The sequence below is a fragment of the Tympanuchus pallidicinctus genome, unplaced genomic scaffold, assembly GCF_026119805.1.
Source record: "Tympanuchus pallidicinctus isolate F22 unplaced genomic scaffold, pur_lepc_1.0 scaffold6, whole genome shotgun sequence".
Lineage (NCBI taxonomy): Eukaryota > Metazoa > Chordata > Aves > Galliformes > Phasianidae > Tympanuchus > Tympanuchus pallidicinctus.
In genome coordinates, this window is record NW_026294780.1 from 6844420 (window position 1) to 6865076 (window position 20657).

Genomic DNA, 20657 nt, shown 5'->3' on the forward strand with positions numbered 1-20657 from the left:
AGTTAGCCACCGAACACACAATAAAAACTAGCAAATGCACTTTGGGAACAATACTTGAGAACTACACAACCAAGGGCTCCTTCATATATCTATTAAAATCACATAAAAATTAGCAAAACCGTTGCCCAGGAATGAATAACCCCAGAAGAGCAGAAACACTGAGTTTTGCTGAAGCACCATTTTCCTCACCTCCTCCACACGCTGCTGGCCACAAAATGACATGGACACTTTGCTCACCTCCCAGTGCAAGCTGCGTGGAATTTCGTGACCAGGAAGAGGATTGCTAATAAATATCGAAGGAGAACTTAGAGAATCAGAACTGGAACACAAATGAACAGACATCTGTTTCCTTATTCTGAACGGCCCATGGCTTAGAACGCAAAGCATTTCCCTTTAAAACAAAATATGGCGAAACCTAAAATGCTACTGTATATTTACACCAAAAGAAATAATTTTGAAGATACAGCTCTAGAAAGACAAATTACACAAATATACATAAAATCAAGAAGTGGGAGGGAAAAAAGAAAAAAATAAGATGCATGAAGCAAATAGATTAGAATTGCCAACTATACTGGGTTGTATTTTTTTTATTGTTATTTCACTACAGAAGAGTCCTCCAGCCTTGACCTGCTAATCCTATTGCAAGTAGAGAGATTTCAAAGGTTAAACCAAATCTGAAAATGTTGCTGTAATTTCCTAAGCAATAATTTAAGATGATAAAGGAAAGCAAGCTGTTGTTTGGGTTCTGCATAGTCATCTTTATGTGGGGTGTGAACCTTCCTAGACAAAATGAGCTCAGTAGGGACAGAGGGTGCTGCAGATGGCTGGAACGTGCAGCACGGCTGAGCACTACTAGTGCAGTAGTTTTGCCTGGAAAAGGAGAAATTTGTCTCTATTCAAACAAAAAAATCCCGGATCACATAAACAAGCCAGAAGGGGTTTCCCCTTGCTTCTCACCTCCTCCACACCGGTTGAAATTTAAACACCAGTTAACAACTGGCTTTAAAGCACATGCAAAAAGCTTTAGTTTGGGAAACAGCAACTGATCCAGAGGTTGAAAAGGAGCTTAACGGAAGCAATAAGTTTTCAGCAATAAAAAACATACTCCAGATGATGACTGGCTAAAATTTTACAGTCCTAGATGCCAGAAGCAGGGCTCTTAAGCCCACATTTAGGCAGCTAGGGTTGAAAATTTGTGCCTACGTAAAAAATTCGGACAAAATTATTTCTAATTCAGCTTATTTTAAAAACACCAGGTACAAATACCTCTGTACGTGAAAACTCAATTTCAAGAGGAACCTGGCATCACTGGTGATTGCCTAAATGTAAGTGTCAAATAGCATTTTTCTTTGAAGTAGTACATCTACTTTTGTAAACACTATCCACAAAATTAGCCATCTGTACTTGTTAGCTGGGTAAAATATTTACAAGTGCATCCCACAACAAGCAGCTATGTACAGAGATTAAAAAAAAACTGAAGTACTACAAGTTGTATATTTACAAAATAAGCAAATTATTGTGAAGAGAAACACAACCCTCAGCAGGAGCGGGGAGCAAGGGCACAACAGAGGTCAGCAAGTTTGGCAGCTCCAGCGACACCTGCTCCAACTGCCACAAGGAGCCTGCAGACACCCCTGCGGCTGGAGCCCCCCCCCGCAGGACGGCAGGGGGCCGTCACTCAGTAGTCGCTTGGGCCTGATCCAGCAGAGCAGGCCGGTACGTGCCTGGGGAGCTGAGCCCTGAGCTCTGGGAGAAATCGGCGGGACTCAGCACAGGAGGAGCTCTAACACGGACCTAAAGTGCCTTGCTGGATCAGAGCCGCGCTGCAGGTGCCGTAAGAATGCGGTTTCAGTGTCTCCGTTCGCGGTTCCTTGCAACACGCCAGAGCAATGCAAGGACTTCTCTAATGCCTGTCCACCACAAGACTGACATGAGGTGGACATCTGGCCTCGCGCACGTGCTGGCAAGGAGGAAGCAGTTTCCTGAATTTACGTAAGGATCAACCGCTTCGTGCTTTCCCAGATGTTCAACTCTAATAGAACCCATAATTTCTTCGTGGCTTTGCAATAGCTCGGTTAACCTTGCAAAGGCTGCAAGCCAATTCACAGTTGAACAGAACTACTCTGATTTCACTCCCCTTCCCATCTCCCGCTGCAGTTCTTCCTAACGTAGCTCCTGTGCTGTTTTCTGGAACCTGTGGATGCTGAGCTTTGCACTGGTACACCAGAATACACAAAGGCTGAGTTACCCCGTGGGGGCTTCTAATCACCTTTGTACCGAACTGTGAGAAATCATATTCTTTTTGTTTCTATTGTGACACTCTCTTCCAAAGTCCTTACTTGGGCTTTCTCTCTCCGAGCTACTCCGTCTTAACCTCATTTGCTCTTTATTTTCATCGCTTTCTGCTTCAGAGTCACTCAGCTCCAAGTCGGGACAGTACCCATCATTGTCCTGGTACGGAGCCCCTTCGAGCGTCTGCTTGCTCCACAAGCGTTCTTTTGCTGTGAGCCTTCTCGTTGGCTTCTCACAGCACCGCAAATCTTCCGTTGTCCTCACCAGACTGTTAGTGGCCTCCTTAAAGGACCGGCTAAAGTGTTCGATGGTGGATTTTCTGAAGCCGCTCTGGCTGGCCAAATGAGCCGTCAGCACAGACTCCTGTTCAAAGGGCGTCTGGCTGGAGCTGTCCCTCTGGCTCACGTCGCCAGTCCTGCCCATCAGCCCATTGGATTTGGCCACCAGCCGCGAGCCATCCTGCTGCAGCCGCCCATTCCCGATGGAGGACTGTCCGTGCAGAGCAGCCTGCAGTGCCAGGGGCTTCCCTGATGGTTGGCCCCGGTGGAACTCTGGCACCTGCACAAGACCGGAGTCCTTCGCCTCGCCACGAGGCTTGCCGATCCCTCCTGTCACAAGCAACCCATTACTTCTGGTGTCGTGCTGATACCTGGGGTAAGATTTGGCTTTGATTTCAAATGCTTCCTTTGACATCGGCACGCTCCTTTTGCTGTAAACAGTGCTGTTGTTGTCAGGAGAGAGCGGTCTGTTGCCTGGCTTCAGCGAGTTATTTTTGCAATCTCCTAGTGCTGATTTGGGCATTTTTAACTTCAGGGTGATCCTGGGAGGTGGGTAGAACAGTGTGTTCTCTAGTGCACTTGTCAGGGTATGGCCTGTGTGAGAAAAAGATGAGGAAGCAGAAGATGAGAAGACTTTCAAACAAGAGGTAATCGCTTCTTTACCTGTAGGGTTTTACGGACTATGAGAAGGTCATTCAACAAGAAGCATTTGCAAACAGTGACTGTGAAATTATGTTAGGACATTAAAGAGAAGTCAGGCAACTGAAAACAGCTCCGTATCACTTACCAGCTCAGCATTTAGGTACGCATTTTAGAATTTTGATTAAAAACAATAACATCCCCTTTCATGGGACTTTAAGCCAGTGAATTGAAGCAGTTTTGAGACGTGACTGAAGTAGTTCCAACGGAATTATAAAAAGCTCACATCCAGCTTTGGATAGAGAAAAAACAATGCTTCAAGCTGAGTTGCACTTTGGACTTAGTTCAGTTCTCTGCTTTGTTTTATAAAATTCTCTGTTTTAAAACTCTTTTCACTCCAATATATTAGTCACTGTGATATAATGTGCTTGCATCACCACTGCAAAATAATTATCAAAACACTCTAATAAGCTTTAAAAAGTACTTGGCTTTGTCTTAGTAGACATTTCTAATAAAATCTCATTACATAAAACCAAAGAGCTTTATAGAGTACTGCTGCTTCCACCAAGTATTGTAGAGTCATAGAACGGCCTGGGTTGAAAAGGACCACAATGATCACCTAGTTTCAACCCCCCTGCTTTGTGCAAGGTCCCAGCCACCAGACCAGGCTGCCCAGAGCCACATCCAGCCTGGCCTTGAATGCCTCCAGGGATGGGGCATCCGCAGCCTCCTTGGGCAACCTGTTCCAATGTGTCACCACTGTCTGAGTGAGGGTGTGTCCTGGTCTCATCCAAAACAGTTAAAAAAACAAACAAAAACCTGTCAGTGCTAACAAAACTTATCCATGATTCAAGAGTAGTGAAAAAACACGAAGCTTTCGCTTTAAGAAGGTTATGGAAAACACAAGAAGTATCTTGAACAAACATCAAGATTTCTATTTCACGCTGCAGAAGCAATTACCTTCCTATTAAAAAAAAAATAAATGGCACTGTAATATATACTCTTTCCAAATCATAAAATATCCCAAATTGGAAGGGACCCATAAGGATCACTGGGTCCAGCTCCTGGCTCTGCATAGGACCACCCAAAGTTGTGTTCCTCATTTCAGGACACAGATTTAATAAAAATTAAGGGCGGAGTTTGTTTTGGTACAAAGCAGTTACTATTCACTGTTAGAAACAAGAGTGCTTAAACTCTTTTTGAAGGAAGTTTAGTAATTGCAGACCACAAGCTAAGAAATGCCCCTCCGTAACGCTCATCAAGTACTCAAGGCAACATGAGAACAGCAATTCCTATCAGTCACTCTTCTCTTCTGCCGGAAGAAATTAACTACAGCAAGCAAAAAACTTCTCAGTTGGAGAGTAGAGCTTGCTGTGGGCAAACAGCAGCATGAAACAGCGGCCCAATGAAGCAAAAACCTAGAGATCTCCATCAGTTTGTTTCTGCTTCCTGGATGCCACAGTAATTGGAAACTAACTGGCATATGGCAGCAGCATCTATGGAGTAAGAAGAGATCCAACTCAAGATTTTAAAACATCAGTGTTTGTGGATGTTGCTAAATTAATAAATGGTATATCCAAAGAAAGTTTTTATAAAGGCAGCTGTCAAACATTAAAACACTAAGCAGAAATTTAATGGGAACTTTTTTTTCAGTTTGTTGTAACCTATAAATATTTTACATTCATATGATTACCTGCAGCAATTTCCTGATTAATGAGCTGAACTTGCAAATTGAAGACCTGTTCATGTACTTTACTGTGAGACAGCTTCAGTTTCTCTCTCCTGCTTACCATGTAGCAGAGATTTCTTACCTGCAAAAGAAACAACACTCAGTATAAAATTAAAAAAAAAAATAAATCCTGACTTAGGAAAAATATTGGCTCAACAACAGAATTATAGAAACACTGTGAGCAAAATCCCTTGGCAAACACCTCATGAATGTTACTGAACAGATGTAACTATGAATATAAAACAAATCCTGCATTTTTTTTTAATTGCCAGTTTACTGAATGCCCTGATGAGACAGCAGAATGTATTTTCATACATTCTTCATGAAGAACAGAAAGGGAACACAAAATTCCAGTCAAAGGAAAAGCACATGATCTGTACAGCTTGTTTGTTTGAAGCCTACTTCCACCACACATTATGCTGGGGATCTTACTGCAGTCAATACTCACTTCTCCCAGAATTTCCTTGCAAAATGTTTCACAGAATGATTTTTAACAGCTAAATTTGTTCGTTTCTCCTAGGATTACTGTTACATTGGAAAGTAATACTTTTAACAAAGCTACTCAGTAGAGCTGGCACGCCTGGACTTTACGTTTACATGTCTGGAATTAACGTGTAAATACCCCTAAAAGAACGCTGCAGCTTCTTGTGCACTTTACACATTTTTGTTGATTCATTCAGCAGTTTATTGTCAGACTCCATTGCAATTCTGCACATATTTCTGCTTTCACTGTTGGAGTTAATAGCAATATTTCCACCTAGCGTAACGAAAATAGGAAGAGATGAAGAAAGTTGTGATACAGACCTGAAAGAGCCTGCAGAACACAGAAGCAGCACAGCGGCTGGCTGAAAGATACTTGCCACGTGTACTTCCCCCCAACACTTAACTTGAGCTGCTCAGAAACTGAAGCCTCTCTCCCCAGAAAGGAAATTCCAAGATTCCCAAATTAATTTTCACCTAAAGACATATCTGAATTGGAAATCTTACGGTGTGGGAAATTCAGAAACTTTGAGATAGATTTCAAACTACCAAGTCCCTCCACTCAAAGTAAACTCATCCATTTCAACACAGTCAGATATAAAACAACTACTCTTCGAACAAAAAGGAAAAGCTTGAAATGCTTTATTGAGAAAGCAGACAAAAAAAAACAAAAAACAAACCTTCCATTCAAAGCACATCATGTATGTATAGAATATACATACATAACATATTTAGGTAGGGAACAAATTCCTGCTCCAGATTTTGCTCAAGGACTCCATCTTTTCTGAATGCTGGCTAGCTGATAATCTGGTAAAGAGCCAAGCTGAATACTGGTAAAAAGATCATTTCCTTTTTACTCTACTCAGCAAAGCCGCAGGCAGTGCTAGGCCTGGTGGGTTGTTTTCCAACAGCTAACTAACTGTAGCATCCTGGGCAGCTACGTGCAGGGAAAGTGTCCAATTTAAGAGCATGAGATGTGATTCAGCCTTCCTTAACCTAGGGCTAGCTGACAACAGCACACTGTCAAAGAAGGGAGGTGAGTAAGGGGCCTGAATCAGGTGCCACGGGAAGCTGTCTGAGCACAAGCCAGCGTTCTTCTTCGTGTGTGAAGCCTCTACAGTAGTTAACCCAGGACTTCACCTAATTGCCCTTTAACTATGAGGGCGAGAAGGTCTGTTTCAAGTTTTTGCAGAATTCCTAAAAATGTTAAATCACACTCACCAAAGAATACTTGGTGCTTTACCTAGGCAAATTCAATTTACATTGAAATCGAAGAGTCAGTGCTCAAGTGCGTCCATTGTGCATGGATACAGACAGTTACATTATATAAAGGAGAATCCTCTAAGCAAGGCAGGAAGCGTGGTGCTCACAGTGGATCTCACTGAACTGAAAAGGGACAGCTCCTGAAAGTCTGCAACATGCAGCGTACCACCAGAACGGAGTTCAGGCCCTTACATTTCTATCATTATTATTTCATAAATCATCTCCCTGCGCTTCTCTCATCCCCCCTTTTGTTTGGACAAAGCTGCTGCTCACTTGCACATCGTTTTTGCTAGTTAAACTCTTACCCTCTCTAGGTCCTGCCTCAAATGCATAAACATCCTCATGCGAGTATGAATGCTATCTTCTTTTGGCTGCACCAAGCCATTTTCTTCATCCTCCTTGGGAGGAAACAAAGGTTTGTTAAAGTTACTTTTTCGCTTTAGCTTCCAGTAATTGTAGATGAAGTCTACAGCAAGTTTAGGGAGGCCCAGTTCTGCTGCAACATCCTCCACTTTAACCAGTGAGTAAAACTCTTCTTCCAGCTCCCGGAGTTTCTGGGCTCGCAAACTGGTTTTCTCACTCTCTGTTTGCTTCTGATCTGTTATGCTCTTGGGATGTTCATCAACATCAGGCAGCGAATTCTGTTTGTTCTTGCTGTGCTTTAGACAGTATGACTTGAATTTGACCTCATCCCCATCATCCAGGATAGTCTTCATCTCTAAGCTATGCTCAAAGGCACAGGTGACATGAAAGGCAGTGATGCAGCTTTTCACTGAACACTACAAATGAAAGACATAAAACAAGAAAGTCACTAAGGGTAGTCACAAACTAGGAAAAAAACATAATTACATGAAACTTTGTCCCTACAAAACCAAATTTAAGTACCCTGAAGAAGTCAGCTGATATTTCTAAGTCAGAATCACGTGATTTGTTATTTTTTCATCTGTGAACAGCATTCAGTGATTTCTGATCCAATTGGTGGATTTCTGATCCAACTTAATGCATCTCAGCCTCATTCAAAGGAAGGCAATTGATAGAAACTTCTCACTCTCTGTGCTAGACTGCTTAGGGAACCAATTTGTTAGCAGCCACAGTGATATGGATAGGGAGCTATCCAACAGTTGTCTTCACTGAATAAAGTTCAAAAACCTTAAAGTCCCCATCTTGCAGACTCAAGAGTCACAGGAAGACAAGTACGTACCTGAATGCAAGCACCGGTTTTCAGTTTGCATAAACTACACACTAAAGCCCATCGACTTGGTGGAATGTGAGAGACCTTTGTGATCGGCTCCATCCTTTCTGGGCAAGCAATACTAACCTGAAAATAAAAGACAGCATGGAAAGCAGTTATCAAGGCAATAAAAACAATCTCTTCGCTAATACCAGAAGTATGACTGTGAGTATGACCGCCATTTATCTCATTCAGAGATCTCTGTGTGCTCATACTTCATAACAAGTGACTTGAGATTCCACATGAACAAAACAATATTGTGGAATGCAATTAGTTTAACCTGGTGGCTAGAAGTCATCGTTTTTCAGAACGTTTTAGGCAGCTACAGCATGCCTTGTTATGAACCATTTAAGAGACTGCAGCAAGTGATAGCAAAGTTTATTCCCTTTCAATTCTGTCCATCTACTCACTCTGATAAAAATTTATCAGCCAATATTTGCCCATATTGGGAAACTAAGACTGTCCTCTATAACTTGGACACCAAAACAGATGAAAATTATCTCCTTAGTCATCCCCAAGATGCTCCTGAGCAATAGGATTTACCCAAGGGCAGAACAAAATTAGTCAGCTCTGAGTGATCAACATGCAGAAGTGGGTCAGTAACCAAATGGCACGTGGCAGAAGACTTCGGTGACATAACTGCTCTGCCCCAAGGATGCCAGTTTCCAGAAGCTTGGATTTTGGATGCTTACATAAAGATCAAAAATCTTTTGAATACAGTGGTTGTACGCTAGGGAGGGCTCCCTGCCTGAAACAGAAATACGGCGCTTCATCCAGCTACAAAGAGCTCCACGCTTCTTACCAACAGTTCACCTGTTTTGCCACTGGTGGGATAGGGGCCTCTTTGCAAAGGTACTTCAGCTATCACCTGATGCACACATTAATTTTAAAACCTGCTTAATCCCCGATGAAGAAAAACTTTGTTTCACCAGACCTCCTCTGTGAGGCAGGCATTGCCAAAGATAGCAATGCCAACTTTAGCAAGCCTGAAAGTCCAAGCTGCTACTCCCAAACTGAGTATTTTTGACACTCTCTCTTTCCTATCTTTTTCACTGTTTTGAACAACAGACAATTAGGTGAGAAAGAAAGCTTTGCAAGAGATTACTCCATCCATTATTTTTGCATTTTAAGAGGTTGATTAGTAGTTTCTAAACCAATGACAAAAATTGACTCCAATAAGATTTGTTATATAACTTAAACCAAGCCATATTTTCTGCAATATGCCAAGGTCAGCCAGTGTTGAATGGCATTCCTATTTAGCCCAGTGACAATTGTGTGCACCCATCTCTGATCTACAGCGTCCAGGAGGCCCCTAGCAGCTGCACTCAGCCTTCTCTTTGGCCAAAACCAGAGTCAGAAAAATTCTTGGGGAAAAACAACAGGACTTTGCACCTAAAAAATGGGCAGGCAGTATGCAGTGTCCTCATCAGGTAGAGATGAAGAATAATTTCATTTGTTGAGGACTTCCTATAAATCAGCGGGAAAGAGACAAAGCTGTCCTTGAAACTCTTGAATGGTTCCACAAATTCAGGTTCAGCACTCTTAAATGGCAAAGGTAGCTTTTCTGCTTCCAAATTGACCAATCCAACTTGACCCTGCTAAGAACAGAGCTGGTTACAAGTTGTACAGGTACTTCTAAAATAACATTGTACAAACATTGACCACAAATCTTGTTTCATTTACTAGAGCAGTAGGTAAGATTTCCCTTGGGAATTATGGGGTTGCATCAGTTTCCATGTTGCCTATATACCTTTAAAAAAGTAACCTGAAATGTCAGTGATTTTTTCTGCAGGCAGTTGCACCAGCTTTTCACTGTGCATACCAGCAGGAGTTGGAACTCACACATACTCTTCTTGTCACTCTTTGCCCCTTTTCATCCTCTCCCTGCTCCTTCTCCAGAAATATTTATGTTAGAAATATTGCCCATTCAGCTTGCAATGCTGCCTGTTTATGTTACTCCACTTTGTAAAAACACAAAGAGGTGCTTGGAGTCAGGTGCAGTTTATTTATACTGGCCTCCTGCCGCCTGCATGTTTCTAACGTTCAAAGAGAGGAGTCAAAGCAAAGCCTGTTCGAATTTCACTGTTCATGAGGGATCCAGAGAGCACAGAAGCCAACCTTTCCACTTCCCAAAACCTCCCATCCCGAGACAGAAATGACCGCCTGCCTTAACACATAGCTTCTCTGTTATTTCTCCGTGTTGTGTCCGGTTACACTTTGTCTGCCATACTCTAAGAAGTAACAGTGAGAGAGAGTGAGAACAGCGGGCTGTTGAAGCCTGCTCTCTCCAATTTACGCACAGAGCTGACATCTCTGTTGTCACCCTGCTATCTGCTGCTCCGCTGATGGCCTGCCACCAGCAGCTGTGTGTTAGCGGGCAGTGATCCGCACCAGTGGCTGGGGAGGCACCCCAGCAGCTGGAGCACAGCCACTCACAGCAGCGGCTGAAGGCGGTCATTTGATAGTTCTGCAGCTGTAGCAAGGAAAAATTACTATCTGCTTCAGCCAACAACGCACCGACCAAGGGAAGACGTATCTGCCATCCGTCATCTAAGGCAGAGAAATGAATTTCAAAACAACGTAAATTTTCTGATGTCAAAGTCTCTCCCTTTTTTCCAAGAATATCTTTTAAGAAATCACGGAAGAAGAGACAGGTTTACACTAACAGACAATGCTGGCAGAAGAATAAAAAGGATAAAAATCAACAATGAATACGCTTTGTAAAAACCTTCAAATGTCCCAAACTCACTGAGGGTCAAGACAGCCTTCCCACACCATTAGCTCACGAGGAGAGGGAGGCAGGGAAGAAACAGAACAAAACAAAGCATTCTAAGAGGGTGCTGAATATATTGGTGATGGGAAGTACCTGGTGCAACTGCCTACAACAGTGCTAGCCTGTATTTATGAACTCACTCAAGTCCCTCTTGGATCTTTTACCACAAACATGAGGATGGCCCATTTTCCTCTGCACTCTGCCTTGCTCCATTTTGCTAGGGGTGTAGTGGGGGAAGTGGCAGTGACTTTATTATTTGTTTCTTTGTGGGGTGTTCCAGGAGAGTAAACATTCTTCCATAAGGTATTTCAAGGTCTTGAAAACTCTGTCCCTTTCTAGTCTCCCAGAGCACATAAAGCCATGGTGTCTCTCCACATAAGAACCCACTGTTTTAGCGGAGATTCTCAAAAAAAGGCCAGGCTTCTCTGGTGACGGAATTGTAGTTCATTTTGTTTTTAAAAGCACCACGTGCAGAAGAAGAGGCTGAACGGATCTAAGAGGCATTTCCCACTTCTCCTGGCAGGTGCCACCTCCTTGCTATGCCTGACACACTTGGCATGGGCACAGAGAGGAGGAGGTGCCTGAGGCCTGGAGCCATTGACTGGGCTGTGGGAGCAGCTGGATTCAAGCTCTCCCACCTGGGCAACTCTGCTGGCTGCTCTCCCTCAGCCGGAGGGAGGTGGGCAGGTAAGAAGCAGCAGGTGCTCCCTGTCCCATGGTCAGCTGCTTTCCAAACCTGCCAGTTCATCTCCTACTGGGGAGAACATCAAGGCAACCACATGCAGAAAGAACCTCTTAGGGAAACCAGTCTGCTCAGAGCTAGGACAACTTCCAGACAAGGCACTTTAGGAGTGCATGAGGAGAAGGCAGGAGACTTTTATTTATTCATTTTAATCTTTTTTTGTTTTGTTTTGTTTTTTTCCTCTGCTCCTTTCTCCCTAAAGGTGGGTGAGACACCAGATCTACAAGCTGGCCTGAAGGGAAAGCAGAACTGCAAAGATAATGATAATCAGATATATGCCTGGCACAGAGCTAGGAGCTGCGCACCGCAACAGGCTGCCATATTAAAAAGCCATCCAGAATCTTGACATCTTCTTTGTGAAGTTTTGCAAATGCAAGGCCTGGCTGCTTGAGAGCAGAAGGTTTGGGAATAAGGCACCCCGCAATGTCATGGTGCCAACAGATGTGGCTGCAACCTCACACTACGCCATTCACTCTAAGGGATCTACGGATCTTACCAGAAGGAAAGCACAAATATCATTCTGAGTACAAAATTAGACACACACATCCTCTATACCTGAATGACTATTTCAATTTACAGAATTATAAATGATGCTAAATCTGATTCTAAATAGAGGAAATGCAAACTTTCATCATTAAGCTCTATATATGAACACAAACATCAATCTAAATAGTCATTCTTAAAAAATATAACACAGAAGAAAAAAGCCTCATTTCTCCACCATTCAGGAAAATGTCTGATTTTAGTGCAAAGAACTTGTCTACAAACATCTCCCCATCTTAGAATCCATCCAATACATCATAGAATGGCCTGGGTTGAAAAGGACCACAATGATCATCTAGTTTCAACCCTGCTGCTATGTGCATATATATCATCCAATGATGATGTGTGATATATATCATAAAATATGCCTGGTTTTTTGTCTCAAAAAAAAAGAAAAAACAAAAAGGACGTATTCAGTACAAATTATATACCTAACCAAGAGCACACAAACTGATCAAGAACTAAGGGAGATAAGGATGTGCAGTTGTGCTTACATCACTAAACCTTTCCAGCAGGTCACTCAGATCTCATGACACCATGAAGAGACTGCTCAGTAAACGGGGAAGGACAAAGAGATTAATTAATTAATGAACATGAGCTGGACTCTCTCCCAATCCTCAACAGATTCTGCAGACTCACCAGAATAACACCCATGCAGATACCTTAAATCATGAAAGGTGAAAAGGTAGAGGAAGGAACACTGAGAAGGCAGAGAAAGGAGATTAGAATACAAAAGAATGAGACAGAAATTCAGCTTTACCTCTGGAATCCAGAGAGCACAGCTCACATGTGCCCACTTGGTCCCTGTCCTGGTGGCTTTCATTGCACCTCCTCGTTTTGGACACAGGAGGCACTGAGGATGTATTCCCAGAACACAGGTGCGGCACAGCCAGCTCCCTTCAGGGACTTTCAAGATTCCATAGCATGCCTTGGAAGAGCACAGGGATTGAGATCATTGCACTGATAGTATTTTACATCCAAAGATTAATTCTCATAAGGCACGAAGCTTACAAATCCTAAAAGCACAGTTTGCCCTTTACTTAATCTTTCTCTAATTTCCTTACAAGGAGTCAGGTGATCAAAGAGATTGCCAACCTATTAAAACAAGCCTTTTCATGCCAGTTTATTTTTAAAACATGTCTTGGTGTTATTTGTTCCTGTATGAAACAGCCATTGTAACTGAACACTGGTGTTACAACCTTCACCTTTGCATTCAGTGTCTTTTTATGTTTCTGAAGCAAAAAACAGGCATCTCTTTAAGCTCATAGTCTTCTACTGTTAACAACTTTACGCTCTAATGTTATTCTATTCAGATGTGAAGTGATAAGAACTGTTTGAAGATTCTTTCCTGTGACATTAGATTACTTTTGTGGTTACAGTTCTGAGAACCGTTTGTGACTTCAAATATTTACATATAATATTGCCTCAAAAATTACAACAGTATATTCTGAAATCATGAGGTTCTGCTTTTTACGCCTGTTTCCCTGAGGCCTCTTAGAAACTGAGAGATTTATTAACTTTTACTGAGTTTGAAGATAAAAATGAAACTTACGTTCAGGTTCAGGTTCCTAGCAGTTCTTAACAGCCAACTATACCTGCACTAGACACATCCTGCTGCATGGACACACATATTCAAGCTGACCATATTTGAAACCATTGGTTGCCAAGGTGCAACTCCACTCAGCTGCCCCCAATAACAGCTTTATCAATAAAGATTTCAAAGGAAATAACACCATTCCCAACACATACCAGGGAACAGTAACATTGAAAGCCTTGACAGAAGATTATTAGCTATAACCCAATCTCTTAGATTCAAATAGAGTACAAATTCCCCATGCTTGCTTTCCCAGCCTTCTAGCTATAGGATGTTGGTACTTAATGTGAAGAGATGTCCAATATTGCACAATCATGCTATGCTGAGAGGGAGAGTGAGTTCCCTGAATGAAATCCTGCATTACGAAAGCATCAAGTCAGACTAACCCAAATGTTATTTTCATGTTTGACTGTTGCAAAGGCCCAACAGGGGGAGCTGTAATCTAAATTTTACAAAAGATTTTTATTTCCTGCTAAATGGTACATTCTCATCAACACTTTATATTACCAATTGCAAGGTTTGGAAGGGACTTCTAGAGATCACTGAGTTCAAGTGGCACTACACCAAAAGAACACTTTTAGGAGGCTGGAAATGGACATACAACACTTCCTAATTCAATCCAGCTAGTAAGTGGAGGTGGTCTAGACTAGAAAACCAGTAATTTAGCAATCTGAGCCAGCATGAGAGGGCACTGCGAGGGAGGAAACCTCACACACTCCTCTGCATCTCCAAGTGGTGTTCTGACAAACAGACCGAGGCTGCTTGGTGAACTAGAGCCCATCCAGAATTAAACCTGAACTGATAAATATTTTTGGTTGGTTGTTTGCTGCTATGCTTTGTTAGGATTAGCTCCAGCCCAGCTTCTGCAGAGCAGGTCCAGATCCTGTGGCTGGGGAAGAGGCAGAGTTAGAAAGCAGCAGGCCATCAGCTCCAGCTCTGCAGGCAACCCCAAGCCTTGTGCTGCAAATTCCTCCATATTTTCAAGGGGCACAAGCAGGGACTGCCTCTGGAGCCAACAGCCCAGCTGTAAAATTCCTTCTCAAACAGGATGCACTAGAAACCACAGGGCTCAAATCCACTTTAGTTATGAGGATACCTCTGCCTGATGAGGCTGAGCTCAGTCTGTGCGAAGCCCTGCCTACATCTGAAACACCACAACCATGAGCAGCATTCAGACTGAGAACACAGCTCTTGCAGGTGCTTGTGCCCTCTAAAAAAATCAGTCTGTTAACACATCTAAACACATGGTTTCAAGTGGCTAAATTTGGAGCCAATTAACCAGTCAACCAATGAGAGAAATGCCCCAGCTGCAAAACAAATGATCTTTTAACATATAGGCTGCTGCCAGCATCCTCTGGCCTGTTTATTTACAAATGCATGTTTACTAAGGATGTGGAGGGGAAGTGTTTATGATTGTATTTGCAAGTCGAGACAACACTTCACGTTACAGCTAGGCTACACAGACTATGCTCAGCCATTTATCTGCTGTAATTCTCAGAGTACAAAACTTGACCTTGGTATTCTACATCACCTTTCGTATCCAGAGAATCACAAAGGCCTCCAAATTAATACTGATTCAAATTCCACACTTGCCAAGGTAAAGAAAGACAGGGCAGCGTCAATACTCTGCAGGCACTGACCTGATGGACGCAGATATTACACTTGTCACAAAACACCATATCGTTCCCATCTTCACTGTCAGGAGAGCGGCACACGTCACAGATGACATCTTCATCGTACTCTATACCCAGACCTTCTTCAGTCTCAATAGCGTGATTCATATTCTCATGACAGTGTCGCTCCAGCACTTCAATAGTTTTTTCCATCGTGTTTTCATCCAGGGGCCCGCATCCTACAGTGCAGAGTAGGGAAAAGGGAAACAGAAAACACTCAGATGCCTCTGACCAAGTTTGAGAGGCAGAAAAACAGGACAACTTCTAGCGACTACTGCAGTACAAACATTACTTACATCAAAAATAAAGGAATCTTTTTTCCAGCTCGCTTGCTAATATTACCTCTACCTCATAAATACAAATAGAACTACTACTGGAGTAAAAGTTTGAGTTGTACATAAGACTACATGTTGAAAAAAGCATTAGAGCATGAAAGTCAGCAGCTTCTATAACTTCTTGCTTCTCTCATGCAAGTCTGCCTCCAACTCCATCATTCTAGGAAGCACTGATGACTCAACATCATACACAATGTTCTTTATTCTGAAGACAAATCCCTTAGCAAATAAAACTTACCAAGTACATGTTCAATGTTATATGTTATCAGTACAATGTTATGAAGATATAAAAGTTGCCATCAGTCCTTGAGCGGCCAGCACAATGCATATGAAAGGAGCTGTTATCCATTTTTTTTATAAAACAGTAAATAAATGCACTGTTAGCAATCCATGGCACCCATTTACTTGAACACTATGCCTGCTATACCCACTTACCACTAATAAAATGCAGTGTAAGCAGATCTACTTGAAAGGATTTGTTTTGAGATTGATCCCTCAGCTTGCAGCTGTAGAGACACCCTTAGAAACTCTACAATGTTCACAGCTACAAGAAATCTCAAAGTCACATCCCCTGAAAAACATCAGTCACAAATGCTGCCATCTCCTATTGTACAAAATTTACTTAGACTAGCAAAGGTTGGGACATCCATGCAGCACTGACACCAGAGGCTAACACCACTGTAACTGCTGGATTATGTACAAGAATACATGTACTAATATTGATTTCTTGTTACAACTGATAAACAATGAGATTGAAAAGATAAATGATTGTTGATATAAAGTGTCTGTTATTAAACTGTTTTCTTTAATGCCAGGATATTTTTTCACTCCTCTTATAAAAAGAATCAGAATAATTCAGGCAGGTACAGACCTCAGAGGGATTCAGTCCAGCTCCCTGCTCCAAGCAGGATCAACACTGAATCCAGATTAGGTTGCTCAGTAACATCTTTAAGTCAGATCTTGAAAATCTCTGGATGGATAGAGACTCCAGCCCCAGAAAAGCTTTGGTTTTGAAAACAGCACCCAATATGGCTAGGAAGCCTGTCCTCACACCTGCCTTTAACATACATCATTTGGCTGTGGAGCTCTGTCATGAGCTCCCTCCTTTACCACGTTGGTCTCCTGACACATCTATTTGTTTTCCTGAATGCCTGGATGATCATTCTTGGGCTTGGAAGAGACTGTCCTTAAAGTTTTGCTAACTCTATCCAGCAATTTCACTCTTCAGAGCTGTCTTGCAGCAGCATATCCAACCCAGCAGTTCCCCAGATAAGCAGAAGATTGTTCTCCTAAGTCCAGGACCAGAAGCTACTTTCTCTCTTTGCTGCCCTCAAGATCTCAGTCTCCACTATTTCATAGCTGCCACAGCCAATGCCACCACCAATTAACTCATCCCAATTAGCTCTTCCTTCTTCATGAATAGCAGATTCAGGAGATGTCAAATAACTCTTTTTTCTACCTGTCCTTCATCAAGAACCTGCACTCACCCATGGAAGAATGTCAGTCAAACAGGCTATCCTATCACAGCTTGGCTAATCCAGCAGCAAAACCTAATTACTCCTTTAAGAAAAAGGCATGTTATAGCTCCTCACAACTCTGTATTTTGCAGCAATAATATGCTCTATTTTTAAAAATGGAAACATCTGTTTTTTCTATGCAAAATTTTTAACTTTTAAAGTCCTAAAACTAATTCCACTTGGTGTTGGCTTTTTCCCTCGTGTGTCAGTCTGCAGAAGTTGCACATAATTTTGGATGTGAAGAAGTTTTAAGGCACAAAAGGCAAAAGAAAACACTAACTGAGCTAGCAATTCATTTTCAACATTCTATAGCTTTGCCATTATTTCATTTTTGTTAGCATTTCCATTCAGTGCTCAAAGATCTTCAAGAAACCTCCCAACAGAAATTAACTGCTGCTTTAAAAACCAGAATGTGTTGTGAATTACCCATTTCAGTAAGCTCTTCGTTTAGTTCCTGGAGCCAAAAGATGTCCATATCATCCAAGTCATAGCGACACACAGATTCTGCCAATTCCAAAATGTTGATGTAACCTGGTTCTGTAGGCTCTTGGCTGGAGCAGTGGATATACTTCCTGGGTCGTGTATACAGTACTTCTTTCACCTTTTCTGCGACAACCCTACGTAAGGGAAAAAGGAAACACAAAGTTGGCTACAGCTTTTTAAGACTCAGCCTTGAAAGACACAAAATATTTGTTATCAATAGCATTTCACACACTTTAAGCTAGCCTGTAAGCGAAGCCAGAATGGGTAGACAGGATTCTGTAAATGTCATCTCTTCACATAAAATATGTTAAGGTTTGCTATGTATACAGAATCATTTTTAAAATGCAAGCTTGTGCATTTTCAATTTAAGAAATGCTACTGGAATATGAATGTTCTTGAAATGCACAGAAAGTATCATGCACAAAACTCCCTATGATCTTGTCAACTGATGATATTCAAGACACCAGCTTTCTCAGGAAAAGCTTGATTTATTCTGCTGCAGGCGGTGGGGGAGGGAAGAGGGAGATGCTTGCTCTTCATTCAGGTTAAACAGTCTACCACTGTTTTGCAAATGACACTTTATCCATGCTACATAAGTATTATTTTTGTTCTGCAAGAACGGTTTTGTTGCCAAGTAAAAATGTACAGTGGAAAACAGCTAAAAATCATCCAGGAAGTAAGGGGAAAAAAAAAAAACAAAAAAAACCTAGTGTTTTCAACCTTTCAATTATTTTGTGAGATAAAACTTGGTGTTTGCCTAGTACGTTAGCCTATGGGAATGGAGAGACTGACCCCAGCTAGATAAAGTCAACCTTTCTCTGCATTTAGTTCAAGAGACCCTGCATGTGAAAGGAAGCCAGGGAGATACGAATGGAACGGTGCCATGCATGAGAAGCTCTGCATGCCTTCCACAGCTAGCCCTCCCCAGAACCAGGAGAAGAGAAAAGCTGTGGGAAACAAGGCAAGAGGAAGAAAGAGGGAAGAGGCAAAAGTCAAGCAGTATCCCACATAATTCTAACTGGACAATGTGTGTTTTCAATGTTAGCACTATGTTCTTCTGCCACTCTTCTCCACGCCTTCACATCGCTTACTTTTTTTTCTTGTTCTCATGAGATTTTCTGTTCTCTGGTCCAGCCAAATCTATAGCAATTTTTTCCTCTAATGTAATATTGCTGGTATGAGATGCAATATATTTATTTTAGCAACTTGGTACTGATAATAGCCTCAGTGGAAATTAGATTATGCTGCCGCAAACACTTGCACTGGACAGTTCATTTATTTTTGTCTCAAAGCCCACCCTGGCACGAATACTTCCATGTTACAACACACACTTCTTCTACCAGGAAGGGTTGCAGGACTACACTGTTATGTTTTCCTGGTCTAAGTACAGTGTGAGAGGATGAAAGATCTGTCTCCTGAAGCTGAGATCACTGAGCATGTATAATGCTTACTAGCTATTACCAGTAGAAAGAGAAAGCAGAAAGAATTAAAACTTTGGCAACAGAAACAAAAATTACATTACACAAACAAGTGAGTAGCTTTATCAGGTATCAGTTATTACTACTGAGTGGCTTCATCTTACTTTATATAGGGAAGCCTTACAAGTAACATGAAAACAACACAAGATTTGGGTTTATGTTTAACTTCCCACACTCAAATGAGAAAAGTTTTATCCACATGACAAAAATAAATCCCCTTTTTGAACTTTAAACGCAGATACTTGTTGTATGCAACAGAACCAGATCTGAAATGCCACAAAAATGTTTTCCAAATCGGTTTATTTGGTTTAAAAGCAAGCTTGGAAGCTACTGCATTCGAGACTTAATTATAACAACAAGGAAATGCCAACTGCATTTAGACCACCACTTTTTGACAGACCAACTTCTCCAAGTTAACGCTCTGCACACACGCTCTATGTCTAATTGCTGTTACCTGAGAGATGGCTGTGGAATCGTTTCTGGACTGGCTGGAACTTGGACTCCTTTCTCCCATTCCTGTTTCCACGTGTCCGCAAAGACATAATATTCATCGGGGTTCACATGGTGAGAATCCGGTAGTTTCATGGCACTAATGAGATCCTTGCGGAACACCTGCAAAGAAAACCCAGAGAGGAGAGAGGTTTGAGGAAAAAGGGTTGCCCAGAGAAAGTAGTAGATGAAGCAGTACATATTTTCCTAGTTTGCACTGAAACAATCCACATTTGTTAATAATTTTTTGAGGACTGCCAACACACAAATGCATTAATTTGCAGTATGACATGAAGTTTAAGCTTCTTGTCAGAATCATGACGCTGCTCAAAGTCTAACCAGAAGGAAGAAGGTTGTTTCAGGTAGCCAAGATGAGGAGGAAAGGACGCCTGTACCTAGTTTACTACTTGTATGTAATACCATTTTCAAACAGCTCATTTGACTTGCCAGTCTGCATTCTTTATCCTAACTTAGGTACAAGGTAAGATATATATATATATATAGAGAGAGAGAGAGAGAGAGAGATACACATACATATTTCCTCTCAGTTAAGCTGCCTTAAGTTGCCATATTCTTCACAGGCTAAGAACAGTTACCTTGGCAAGGTTGATATATAGGCACTTGTTCATCTCTAAGCCCATCTGAAATTTTAGTGGTCAAGATCTTCAAGATCAAAGACAAAGAGCTGCCTGTATCAGAAACACGAACTCTGCATTGCTCGGTACAGTGATGCTACTGCTGCAGAACAACCCAGCTCAGAACCCTTTAGCAAACCTATCAGGTGAAACATGCTATTGCATATCACCACAAACCTATCCATGACAAGCCTCTAGCTGCACTGATCAACATCTGGCTTAAGAAGATTACGGTTTTAAGAACACGGAACCACTATCAGTTGTCACGAAGCTTACTTAATGTAAATACCTGTCAAATAGAGGTGCATGAAATTTAAATAAAGGGCATATGAATCCCTCTTTTGTTGTTGTTTGATGGGTTTTGGTGTTGTTGGTTGTTTTTTTTCTCCCTGTTGATACCTTGCACCATTTTAACATTCATTAAAGCAGAGCAGTGACTGTGGCTTGGTGTTGGTGAGACGTTACAACTAATTAGATGTATTG

At 41.8% G+C, this 20657-nt stretch overlaps 1 protein-coding gene and 1 long non-coding RNA gene across 7 annotated transcripts in view; one reads left to right on the forward strand and one right to left on the reverse strand.

The window, feature by feature from the left end:
- Positions 1-553: 553 nt before the first annotated feature.
- The window catches only part of JADE3 (jade family PHD finger 3), a 64535-nt gene continuing 44431 nt past the window's right edge, over positions 554-20657 (reverse strand). For all 6 annotated transcript variants that reach the window (XM_052664812.1, XM_052664813.1, XM_052664810.1 and 3 more), the window contains 8 exons: positions 19505-19662; positions 17516-17706; positions 15205-15416; positions 12731-12898; positions 7883-7999; positions 6987-7460; positions 4903-5020; positions 554-3164 (listed from right to left, as the gene is read on the reverse strand). In XM_052664812.1, the coding sequence (XP_052520772.1) occupies positions 2266-3164; positions 4903-5020; positions 6987-7460; positions 7883-7999; positions 12731-12898; positions 15205-15416; positions 17516-17706; positions 19505-19662 (2337 nt within the window). In that variant the 3' untranslated portion in view covers positions 554-2265. The remainder of the gene's footprint in view (positions 3165-4902; positions 5021-6986; positions 7461-7882; positions 8000-12730; positions 12899-15204; positions 15417-17515; positions 17707-19504; positions 19663-20657) is intronic.
- Positions 2836-12376, forward strand: LOC128071795 (uncharacterized). The gene is made up of 2 exons (XR_008202011.1): positions 2836-2946; positions 11630-12376. It is a non-coding gene; the product is annotated as an uncharacterized LOC128071795 (long non-coding RNA).